The sequence below is a fragment of the Oncorhynchus tshawytscha genome, linkage group LG10 (genome assembly GCF_018296145.1).
Source record: "Oncorhynchus tshawytscha isolate Ot180627B linkage group LG10, Otsh_v2.0, whole genome shotgun sequence".
Taxonomy (NCBI): Eukaryota; Metazoa; Chordata; class Actinopteri; order Salmoniformes; family Salmonidae; genus Oncorhynchus; species Oncorhynchus tshawytscha.
Window position 1 is genome coordinate 60,048,436 of NC_056438.1, and position 12,285 is coordinate 60,060,720.

General features: G+C 42.1%; 1 protein-coding gene across 3 annotated transcripts in view; it reads right to left on the reverse strand.

Moving 5' to 3' along the window:
- Positions 1 to 12,285, reverse strand: part of LOC112260557 (oxysterol-binding protein-related protein 1) — a 45,519-nt gene that overhangs the window by 6,426 nt on the left and 26,808 nt on the right. For all 3 annotated transcript variants that reach the window (XM_024435760.2, XM_024435761.2, XM_042328820.1), the window contains 10 exons: positions 6,861 to 6,936; positions 5,537 to 5,671; positions 5,296 to 5,393; positions 4,915 to 5,097; positions 4,529 to 4,636; positions 4,229 to 4,318; positions 3,625 to 3,751; positions 2,737 to 2,853; positions 2,000 to 2,123; positions 1,799 to 1,889 (listed from right to left, as the gene is read on the reverse strand). In XM_024435760.2, the coding sequence (XP_024291528.1) occupies positions 1,799 to 1,889; positions 2,000 to 2,123; positions 2,737 to 2,853; positions 3,625 to 3,751; positions 4,229 to 4,318; positions 4,529 to 4,636; positions 4,915 to 5,097; positions 5,296 to 5,393; positions 5,537 to 5,671; positions 6,861 to 6,936 (1,149 nt within the window). The remainder of the gene's footprint in view (positions 1 to 1,798; positions 1,890 to 1,999; positions 2,124 to 2,736; positions 2,854 to 3,624; positions 3,752 to 4,228; positions 4,319 to 4,528; positions 4,637 to 4,914; positions 5,098 to 5,295; positions 5,394 to 5,536; positions 5,672 to 6,860; positions 6,937 to 12,285) is intronic.

A 12,285-nucleotide genomic window follows, 5' to 3' on the forward strand; every position in this document is an offset into this window, starting at 1 on the left:
CCATAGTCAATAAATCACCTTTGGCAGCGATTACAGCTGTGAATCTTTCGGGGTAAGTCTCTAAGAGCTTTGCACACCTGGATTGTACAATATTTGCACATTATTCTTTAAATTTAAAAAAAAGTTCTGTCAAGTTGGTTGTTGAACATTGCTAGACAGCCATTTTTCAGTCTTGCAACAGATTTAAGCCAACTTAATTCAAAATTGTAACTAGGCCACTCAGGAACATTCAATGTTATGGTAAGTGACTCCAGTGTACACTGAGTATACAGAACATTAAGAACACCTGCTTTTTCCATGACATAGACTGACCAGGTGAATCCAGGTGAAAGATACAACTCAATAGGAAGGTTTTCCTAATGTTTGATATACTCAGTATATATTTGGCCTTGTCTTTTAGGTTATAGTCCTGCTGAAAGGTGAATTTATCTTCCAGTGTCTGTTGGATAGCAGACTGAAGCAGGTTTTCCTCTGGGTTTTTGCCCGTACTTAGCTCTATTCCATTCTTCTCCGTGCTTAGCTCTATTCCATTATTTTTTATCCTAAAAAACTCCCTAGTCCTTTCCGATGACAAGCATACCCATAACATGACGGTAATTCAGTGGTATGTTGGATTTTCCCCAAACATAACGCTTTGTATTCAGGACATAAAGTTAATTACTTTGTCACATTTTTTTGCAGTTTGACTTTAGTGACTTTATGCAAAAAGGATGCATGTTTTGGAATATTTTTATTCTGTACAGGTTTTCTTCTTTTAACTCTGTCATTTAGCTTAGTATTGTGGAGTAACTACAATGTTGTTGATCTATCCTCTGTTTTCTCCTATCACATCCATTAAACTCTTAACTATTTTATTGGTCTCATGGTGAAATCCCCTGGTGGTTTCCTTTATTTCTGGCAACCGAGTTAGGAAGGACAGTGACTGTGTTTATTGATACACCATCTAAAGTGTAATTAATAACTTCAACATTCTCAAAGGGATAGTCAATGTCTTTTTTTTTACCCTTTGCAAGGCATTGGAAAACCTCCCTGGTCTTTCTGGTTGAATCTGGGTTTGAAATTCACTGCTCGACTGAGGGACCTTAAAAATAATTGTGGGGATGTGTGGGGATGAAGTAGTCATTCAAAAATCATGTTAAACACTATTATTGCACACAAAGTGAGTCCATGCAACTTATGTGACTTGTTAAGCAATTCTTTACTCCTGAACTTATTTAGGCTTGCAATAACAAAGGGGTTGAATATTTTTTGACTGAAGACATTTGAGCTTTTCATTTTTAATTAATTTGTAAAAAATTCTAAAAACATAATTCCAATGACATTATGGGGTATTGTGTGTAGGCCAGTGACACCAAATATTTATTTAATGCATTTTAAATTCAGGGTGTAACAACAAAATGTGGAAAAAGTCAAGGAGTGTGTGAATACATTCTGAAGGCACCGTACTTTTCAGGAGTCAACTACATTCAGGTTGTGCAGACGCATGATGTGTTGTTTCAATCAATGCATTTGCTGCCATTCTAAAGCTGTCCTGAGGGAGGCAGTGTAGTGCAGCATTCAAACAGTGAACCACAACAACAACCAAAAGACACAGCAGACAAGCAGAGCCAAACCTGGGGCCAAGAGCTGGGTTCCTTCACAATGACAACACGGGGGAGAGCAAAACACACAGCACATTATGACACAAATGTGGGATAATTAGCAAAGCAGGCCTAGCATAGTGTTAACATACATCCAATGAGACTTTTGCACAGCAGAAGCAAAGGTTCCAGGAGGTGAAGAGGACCCAATCCCTCACCTTGTTTTCCATTCCTCGGTTGATTTGGAGCGATTTTTCCGGGACAGTCTTTGTTTCTCCTCTACCCTCTTCTTCTCTGCACTTGCCGAGTCTGAGAAATATTTTAACATATCAAAATATAAATGTCTGAACACCAGATGTGGACACAATGCTTTGATCATTCACAACAACACAATGCCCTATATAACTTTACCACCATACCTATGTCTCCTTTTTCCATGTGTCTGATGTCAGGCCTGAGTCGACAGTCTGTGGGGGGTAGGACACCCTTCATGCCTTCCTCCAGCTCATTCAGCTGCATGGCAAATGTGGAGAAAGCATAGAACTACGAGAGAGCGAGAGAGAGAGAGAGAGAGAGAGAGAGTGGATTCAACAAATCAATAACTGAGTCAAACTGACAACCAGTTGAATCAGTCAAGAAGGGTAAAATATCATCAGTACATCCTAGATTTCTGCTTCTTAGTAATCCTCCTAATACAGTACTCTATTATGCCTGTGATCCTTTCAGTTGTCTGGTCGGGGGGCTATATCCCAGAACTGCTCTTGTCCCATTATCTCTCACCCCCTGCCGCTCCTCCCCTCTCACCTCTGCAGAGTTGTCTGGTCGGGGGGCTATCCCCCAGAACTGCTCTTGTCCCATTATCTCTCACCCCCTGCCGCTCCTCCCCTCTCACCTCTGCAGAGTTGTCTGGCTGGGGGGCTATCCCCCAGGACTCCTCTTGTCCCATTATCTCTCACCCCCTGCCGCTCCTCCCCTCTCACCTCTGCAGAGTTGTCTGGTCGGGGGGCTATCCCCCAGAACTGCTCTTGTCCCATTAGCTCTCACCCCTTGCCGCTCCTCCCCTCTCACCTCTGCAGAGTTGTCTGGCTGGGGGGCTATCCCCCAGGACTCCTCTTGTCCCATTATCTCTCACCCCCTGCCGCTCCTCCCCTCTCACCTCTGCAGAGTTGTCTGGTCGGGGGGCTATCCTCCAGATCAGCTCACTTCCTGGGATGACCTGGACCGTGTCTCCGTCAGGCAGGGGCATCTCCTCTGGCTCCTCGTCTACACTAGTCTGGAGGGACAGACACACACACAACCTTCAAACAGGAATGGCTTACAATAGCTACTTATTGGGTCATATCAAGGGTTTTCACTCCAAAACTAGTTTAAAGGTTGCTTAAATACCACTCATTCATGAGCATGGAGCAAAAGGATCCATTTCAGGCAACATTTTCATGGTGTGAAAGCAATGTGTTAAGTGCCAAATTTACCATAAACCTCATTGTAATCTAGCAGCATGATTTAATTTGAAATGTTTCTTCAACAATGTGCGCTATTAAGAATTTACTATTTATGTATTGCTCAGTTTACTAAACTCTAATCAAATATTCACCTGCCTATAACACACATTGTTCAATAAAAGTTTGAAATGAAATCACACTGCCAGATTACAAGGAGGTTTATGGAAAGGTATTTTAAGTATCTGCTAAATCACATTTTATTGCAATCTGGTGCCCGATGGCACCGTCGATGACGTGACACACAACCATTGGTTGATGCATGCAATGTCTGAGCAGGGGAATGCTACCATGGTGTTTGGACCACGAAAATGTCACCCTTAGTGGCTTATTGAGTAATATTTATTTCCATTTATCATCTGAATCTATGAATAGTACTGAACAGCACTGGACTGACATAAGGTATAGTATATAGCTTATTTCACGTAGCAGATAAGGAAAATAATTCAAAGATTATAATAGTTACATAATCACCCCAATGGGGCTCGAGGCACTTCCTTGTTTTTGATATGGTGCGTTTCTGATTAGTGCACATCATACTGTACCTGCATGTTGCTTTTCTTCTCCTCTGAGTTCTTCTTGTCAGATTTCTTATGAGCATCAAAAGTGTCAGCGTCCACAGTGTATAAGCACTCGGTCCATTTACCGTAGATGGCACAGAGCTTCTTTTTGCTGCACACACAAGCGTCACAGGGAGCCTCAAAATGTGTTGTAGCCTTTTCTTTGGTAATTAGATGTCCCATCAGTGAGGAACACAATCCGGAAAGAATCAGGTTGTAACATTTATTTTAAAAAAGGTGCAATATGCAGAAATCGCATTTCCTGGTTGCTAAAATTCAGCTAAAGCTGGTGTACAAAACCGAAAGTAAAAGACGCAAAAATGAACCTTAAGAATGGGAAGTATAGAAATACAGCACATAGAAGAGATATAGTGCTTCTTAGATTTGCTTTCAATGAGAATGACATATCTATAACTGACAGTGCTATGTGTATTTGGTTGGGTCACCCAAAAAGCTACATATTGCAGCTTTAACCTTTATTTATCCAGGGAGTCCCATTTCAGGTTAGGATACCTTTTTACCAGGGAGACTTGGCCAGCAATGCAATACAAAAAACCTTCAATTCGTAAGAAAAGAAAAGCCACAATACCTTTTATCTAGAATGTAGCCCTCCACTTTGTGCAGCTCTTTGCCAAAGAGGCCACATGGTTTGAATATCAGGCTGCATCTCTCTCCGGTCCTGTCACAGAAAGACAAGGCTTTGTTTTCATATTCTCGTTCACTATTTCCTACTGTGAGACAATGCTTTCAAACAACTACCATGTAGCTGCTCAGTCTATCTCCTTTGTAATGGCAAGTATCTGTCCCAGTTCTGTTACACTGCTCAATCAACTGGAAACAAATGTGGATCCACACTACTGCACACACACGGCAAGGTAGTCTCCCTTACTTGTGGTTGATCACCTCCACATTGCCGTACTGCTCGATCCACAACTGGCCCACGATGATGTTGTGGACACAACAGGTGGGGTTTGTCCAGGTGTATGCTTCGTTGTATCTGCAGAGACAGAGAACATGTCATAGCAGTAGATAATCTCTCACCAAACCACTTCCACTTAGAGATGCCAACTCATACCAAACTACTCCAGGGAGATTACAAATGTCCTTTAAGCTTCAATTATTTAATTTCATCCAGCCTTCAGAAAAAACTCCCAGAATAGATTTGTTACTAGCTTTACTGGGAGATAAAGGCCAATTCGAGAACACTCCAAGACAAATCCTCATTGAGGGAACACTACATGTACACTGTGGAGGGAATCTCAGCTCCAGACTCACTTGGGTAGCTCCAGGCTGATGATGCCTTTAGGCTCCGCCTCCACACTCTTGCCCCAGAACTTGAGTTTGGGGTAAATGGAGCCGTGGAACAGGAAGTCCTCCTGCAGGCCCTCAGCATGGAAGGCGCTGACGGGGGGGTGGTGGCTAACCTGCTCCGACATCCACCTGAACCCTAGGTCCTCTCTGAAGGAACAGGAGGGAGGAGGTTAATGGTACATACTTAGCCATCACCTTCTATCTTCAAATGTCTTCAGACATCTGACATGTTGAGATGTATTTTGATGAGAGGTATTTTGAAGACGTCTTGAGTCACAAACTAGTACGACTAGTGGTACCAGACCAACTCACAACAAATACAGAAAAGTCAACCTAAGGTCAAACCTGATGAGCTCATAGGTTTCTCCCAGTAGTGGGTTGAAGGGTTTTCCCGTCCTCTCCCACTGTGAAGCTACAGCAGACACAGCAAACGCTGCAACACACTGAAACCATCACAGATGAACAGAAATGTGTAATGTTAGTGGTTATAGATGAGCACAGCAAAAATAGTAGGTACTATGGCTGTAATTATGAGTGAAGACTCGTGTGTCTATCTAAGAGGATGATGATAATGGGTGCTCGCTACCTTCATCCTCTCCATGGAATCTGTGGTGGTGTTCGCTTGGTGGATGAGGTACGTGTGCTCCATGTACTCTGTGAGCCGCTGCAGGAAACTAAGGGGCTCGTTTAAGATCACCGGCATTGCTATCTTAGACAGCTCCTGGTTGGGGACAGAAGAGAGGAGCCGAAGAGTCAAAGACAGGGGTAAGGAAACACACAAGCAATGAAGTTCATTCACAGCCCACACAGACAAATATACACTGAATGTACAAAACTTTAGCAACACCTGCTCTTTCCATGACATAGACTGACCAGGTAAATCCAGGTGAAAGCTATGATCCCTTGGAGTCAACATGGCCCAGCATCCCAGTGGAATGCTTTTGACACCTACCTTGTACAGTAGAGTTCATGTCCCAACAAATTGAGGCTATTCTAAAGGCAAAAGGGGGAGTGCGACACCCTCGGAAAGTGCCATTATTGATGGCGACTCTGGAGCAATTAGGGTTAAGTGCATTGCTGATTGATACATTTTACCTAGTTTGCTCAGGGATTCAAACTTCAGTTACTGGTCCAACAGAATGAAATTCCCTGTAAAGCACACATAATGGTGTTTCGATGAGAGGTGTGAAATAACATCAGCAAAAAGCTATAGTCTAGACCCCAGCCTGGAACACTGTTTGACACCAGTACTGACTGGTCTCTGGAGTGTCATTAAAGGCCCACATTTCAGCAGGAACCCTGGGCTAAAATAATAGAGTGCCATGGATCTAACTCATTAAGCCCCATATATAGGACAAACATAGTCAAGGTAGTTTCTCCATTGCCAATGGTGACATCTTCCTCTACACCAGAGCTGTGTCCCAAATGGCACCCTATTTCCTATGAAGTGCATTACATTTTACCAGGGCCCATAGGTCAAAGTATTGCACTACATAGGGAAGTGTTGCCATTTGGGACACAACACAGGATTCGGTGGGAATCAGTCTTTTAATTGGTGGATTTATAGGAAGTGTAGACTGTAGATCTAATCAAATTTTATCCAGGAAGTGGAGAGAGGGTATTAGGATCCCTACAGACCACTACTGACGGCCAGAGTATTTTACAGCAGGGTTTCTCAAACTCAGTCCTGGAAATCCTGTTTGTTTGTGTTTGAATTCTTGGCAGAGAGAAAGGCATGTTCGCTCACTGTTTGATTTAAACTTTTCTGGGGGGAACAGGAAAGAGTGAACAAACATCCCTTTATTTCTTTGCCCAGCCTGATACATTTGTATCCAGCTCTGGTGCTTTTTGGGGTGTGCCAACACTGTACTGTACTTTTCTTTAAATACATAATGAGTGTGAATTCTCACCATGCCAATGCATTTCTTCAGGATGCTCCAGATGCTGACATCATTCCTGGAGAACATGGGCGCTGGTAAAGACGTTCTGTGGGATAGAACAGAAACGGTCAAATCTAAATGTAGTACTCTCACTGGATCAGACACAGTCCTTGTTTGTATTCTCCTGACCCTGTGTCTTAGCCTGGTCCCAGATCTGTTTGTGCTGTCTTACCAACTACTATAGTTAACTCCTATGGTCATTGTCACGCCAAACAGCACAAACAGATTTGGGACCAGGCTAGGAGACAGTGTCAGGAGAATACAAACAAGGACGATGGTGACAGAGTAATTGATGAGGGGTTTAAGCCAGAGTCTCTTACAGTGGCATACTTCCACGAGGCCTAGATGTAGCTACTGTAAGTCACAGGCTCTTCCTCCTACATTTTAGCAACACTCCAGGCTATCACATTTATCAGATAGTGGTACAGTATCTTGTTGTTGTTGGTGAGGTGTGACTCCACTTTTTAAGTATGTGCATTTGCATTTAAGCTCGTGTCCCTGGTTTTATGTGATGTTCTCGACTTTGTTCATGGAGAACCATGTTTAGTATATACAACTACGGTCTTTAACATTGTGTCTTCAGGACTTTTAACATTTTGGAATGTTTCTAAAATGAAATTGGTCACCATTTAGTTATGCAAACAGCTGTATTACATTAACCTTATCTGGAATATCAGCGAGGGCTTGACGTACTATTTGGAAACTGAGTTGCCTCGTCTTGCCTTGCCATTAGGAAACAGAGTTACCTGACACCCGACAGCTAACGAGCTAACTGTAGCTGCTGCGGTCAAGCCTCGTGCAATAACCATGATTAAATGGGAGAGTGTGCGTGTGTTCCTGTGTGTGTGTGTGTGTGTGTGTATGTATGAATTAGTGGTGCACGGGTCAGCTGTTTGTTCACCCGCACGCAATTGCTAATAACCCATTTGCAATGGCCCGACTAGATGTGAAAATTTGAAGCCCACACCCGACAATATAGAAAATGTGATGTAGACTACAGAGACGGCCTAACTATTTTTTGCCTTGGGGTGCAGGATTTATTTTTTGCCTCATTTAGATATGTTTCTGCTTATAATTTCCGACATATTGGTAGTCTATTTGTTAGTCAACTTGTCTATAATTAGATACATGCAGCTTCTCTTATGTCATTATATGTTGCCATAGAAGACTAAATAAACCCTTGCTTATGAGAATAATGTCATAAATTATAGATTGAATGCTTCAATCTAGTTGACATCAGTAAAGATTTCTGTCATGTCCACTTCTTTCGCAGAGCAAATACGTTTAGGGACAGGGGAGAAGATGCAATTACTCAAAATAGAACGCTGTGAAAACAAGCCAACATTTTTCTGATAAGATTTCAGTTCAACTTGGATGCATATTTTAGGAGGCTGAAATACTCTCTGCTTTTATGATGCTAAAAAAATAGCACCTCTCCAGACAGTCCCTAACTACACATTCGCATTCTCTCAAGATGCTGAAAGAAATCCCATTTTTCAGAGTCAAAATTTATATTTGATGTATAATTTTACTGCAAGAAATGCTTAATTCTGCAGAAATAATATTAAGACTATGTGAGAGGTTATAGACCTATAGTGAGTGTCCAGATTTCAGTTTCCATTTAACCCATCTGAACTGTATGCTACAGTTTCCTTGACGTGCCATAGGGCTATTTGAAGACCACGTCGTGTGGCTGTCAAATTGTTATAGCACCTCATAATCATCACACACAACATAGCCGGCACTGCTATCATCCTCTTTTACCACTTCACCAAATCTTTCCCAAACATGAGTTCTGGCCCTCCTTTTTCTTTATTTTCAACTCTCCATTTCACAGCTTTTTATTTTATTGAATTAAATTCCGACATTGTCCTTTTTGCCTCAGTCGATCAATGTTAACTTTCTCTACTCGTTCCCAAAAGCGTTTGGTGTGTAGGCTATTAGTATGCCAGCCTCAAAATAATGAAAGAAAAACCTCAATGTTGCCTATAGATGCACAAGAATGATACATTTATGGATTTTTTCATGTATTGTTTTCTCTTTATTCAACACGACCGCCACACACCGGCCCTTCATCCACACTGTATTTCATGACCTAAACCCACGTGCCCCGGGCTGCGGGTTATGAGTCAACCCGAGCATCACTAGTGTGTGTGTATGTATGAGTCAGACGGTGTGTTTGCTCAGAGAGGAGCAGAGAAGCAGCTACATACAATGAATACTGACGCTCCAACTAAACAGACGCAACAGGCAATTGAGAGAAGGAGGGAGAGGAGGAGAGAGGGAGATTGAGGAGAGATGGAAAGAGGAGGGCCGTAGGGATAAATCTTAACCCTCTCTCTTATCAATAGCGGAATGAGCAGGCCAGTGGAGCATGGCGGAGCAGTACTTCTGTCGGCTAGACAACACAGCATAACATATTAGGCTGAATGAACTGACTCCTCCTGTAACTACGTACACTCAGTCTAAAGCGTCATTCACTTCCCATAGCTATGTTTTACATTTCCTGTCCAATCAAATCAAACCTAAATATGCCTTTTCGCATAATCAAGGATTTATCGTACGCTTGTGGGCCACAGAAGATCACAAAAGTGATTACAAATGGAGGTATCAAATTAAAAACTAGGTCTCCTTAACATACTACAGTATGGTAGAACATTTTTCTTAATCTACTCAAAATACACAATAATGATAACGCAAAAAAACGGTTATTTAAAAAAAAGATCTGAGCAAAAAAATAATAATAATGAAATATCCCATTTAAATAATTATTCAGACCCTTTACTCAGTACTTTGTTGAAGCACCTTTTGCAGAGCTTACAGCCTCGAGTCTTCATGGGTATGACGCACAAGCTTGGCACACCTGTATTTAGGGATTTTTTTCTCCCATTCTTCTCTGCAGATCCTCTCAAGCTCTGTCAGAATGGATTGGGAGCGTCACTGCACAGCTATTTTCAGGTCTCTCCAGAGATGTTCGATCGGGTTCATGTCCGGGCTCTGGCTGGGATTCAAAAAGGAGTTCTTCAGGGTTCAATTTTGGGTCCATTATTGTTTACTTCGCATATTAATGACATAGGAAACACTGTTAATACTTGTAACATTCATCTCTATGCAGTTCTGTATTCCTGTTCCACCTCAGTGCAGCAGACCATTCGTGAACTTCAGCATGAATTTGATTCAATTCAGAAATCACTTACAGATCTTAAATGAGTGTTAAATACAAGTAAGACCAAGCTCATGCTGTTCTCTAGGTCACATAATGTTGACCCTGAGGATCTGCATATCTGCGCTATAAATTGAGCCCAAATTGAGCTTCTTTCTCAGTATAAGTACCTGGGTGTCTGGATTGATGACAAGTTATTCTTTGTAATACATATAAAAAATCTGACTAAGAAGCTAAGATCCAAGATTGTTTTTTATATTGAAATAAAATCATGCCTTAGTATTAAAAATAGGAGAAAGATTGTTTGAACAAAGCTTCTCCCTGTATTAGATTTTGGTGATATTGTTGACATGAATGCGGCAACCTGTTTTAAAATCCTTGCACGCAGTCTACCATTCAGCAATACATTTAATCACCAGGGACAATTTTAGGACTCATCATTGTAGTCTGTATGAAATGTGGGATGGACCTCTATGTCTGTAAGAAGAAAGCTGCATTCTCTTTTATTTATCAAGCAATCTTACAGAAACTCCCTCTATATGTAACATCATTAATTAAGATACCAATCCCGTTCACAGGAATGGATAACACTAGAGATCCCTCTAGTCTCCACAGATTTGGGAAAATCTGCTTTTTGCTTTTATGCCCCTAATTTGTGGAACAATCTGCAAAGTTCACTGCAGTTAGATGTGCTGGTGTTTCTCAGGTAGTTTAAATGATTGATTGGGGGCCTCTATGTAGTTGAATGTGATTGCTTTTATTAAATGTCTATTAATATATATATATTTTTTTATTGTTTTATACACGTGTACGTTGTTTTAATATTCAGTTTTTCTTGTAATGTGTACAGGGCTCTGGTAAAAGAGATTTTAATCTCAATGTGACTCCCTGTTTAAATAAAAGTTAAATAAAAACAAGACTAGTCAGTGAATACCAACCAAAGCGCATCCCAATTAGCATTAACCCATCATAATGCAACAAAATACTACATGCCAAAATGTCTCTGAACCAAACTTATATTCCAGACCTGCCCCCACTTGTTACAAATCGTCTCTTAGCCCGTAACAAAGAGGGTGACAAAGCAAAAAAAGTAACCAATGTACAAGTCACAATAGTGTGTGTCGTCAGTAGTGTAAGTGAGTTGATGCGTGCATAGATGGTGATATTGAGGGGTGTTGAGTAGTGCCAAAAACAAACAAACAAAAAAAGAAGCCCCAAAATGCCACAAAAAAACCAACAGTGTGTCTGTGTGGAGAAAGTCACCTTAATGTATGGGGGAAAGGTGTATTTATCCCCAGGACACACCCGAGCCCAGGTGTGTCCAATTTTGCTGATGACCCTAACAGCTCCGCCCACCGACATCTTATTAAGGAAACAAGAAAATAATTCATCACAGGGGGAGGGTCGTCACAGGTATGATGCAACAAGCTTGGCACACCAGTATTTGGGGAGTTTCTCCAATTCTTCTCCAAGGATCCTCTCAAGCTCTGTCAGGTTGGATGGGGAGTGTTGCTGCACAGCTATTTTCAGGTCACTCCAGAGATGTTCGATCAGGTTCAAGTCTGTGCTCTGGCTGGGCCACTCAAGGACATTCAGAGATTTGTCCCAAGCCACTCCTGCGTTGTCTTGGCTGTGTGCTTAGGGTCGTTGTCCTGTTGGAAGGTGAACCTTCGCCCCAGTCTGAGGTCCTGAGTGCTCTGGAGCAGGGTTTCATCACGGATCTCTCTGTACTTTGCTTCGTTCATCTTTCCCTCAAACCTGACTAGTCTCCCAGTCCCCGTCACTTAAAAACATCCCCACAGCATGATGATACCACCACCATGCTTAACCATAGGCATGGTGCCAGGTTTACTCCAGACATTATGCTTGGCATTCAGACCAAAGAGTTCACTCTTGGTTTCATCAGACCAGAGAATCTTGTTTCTCATGGTTTGAGAGTCTTTCAGGTGCCTTTAGGCAAACTCCAAGCAGGCTGTGATGTCCCTTTTACTGAGGAGTGCTTCTGTCTGGCCTCTCTACAATAAAGGCCTGATTGGTGGAGTGCTGCAGAGATGGTTGTACATCTGGAAGGGTCTCCCATCTCCACAGATGAACTCTGGAGCTCTGTCAGCGTGAACATTAGATTCTTGGTCACCTCCCTGACCAAGGCACCCGATTGCTCAGTTTGGCCAGGCGGCCAGCTCTAGGAAGTGTCTTGGTGGTTCCAAACTTCTTCCGTTTAAGAATGATGGA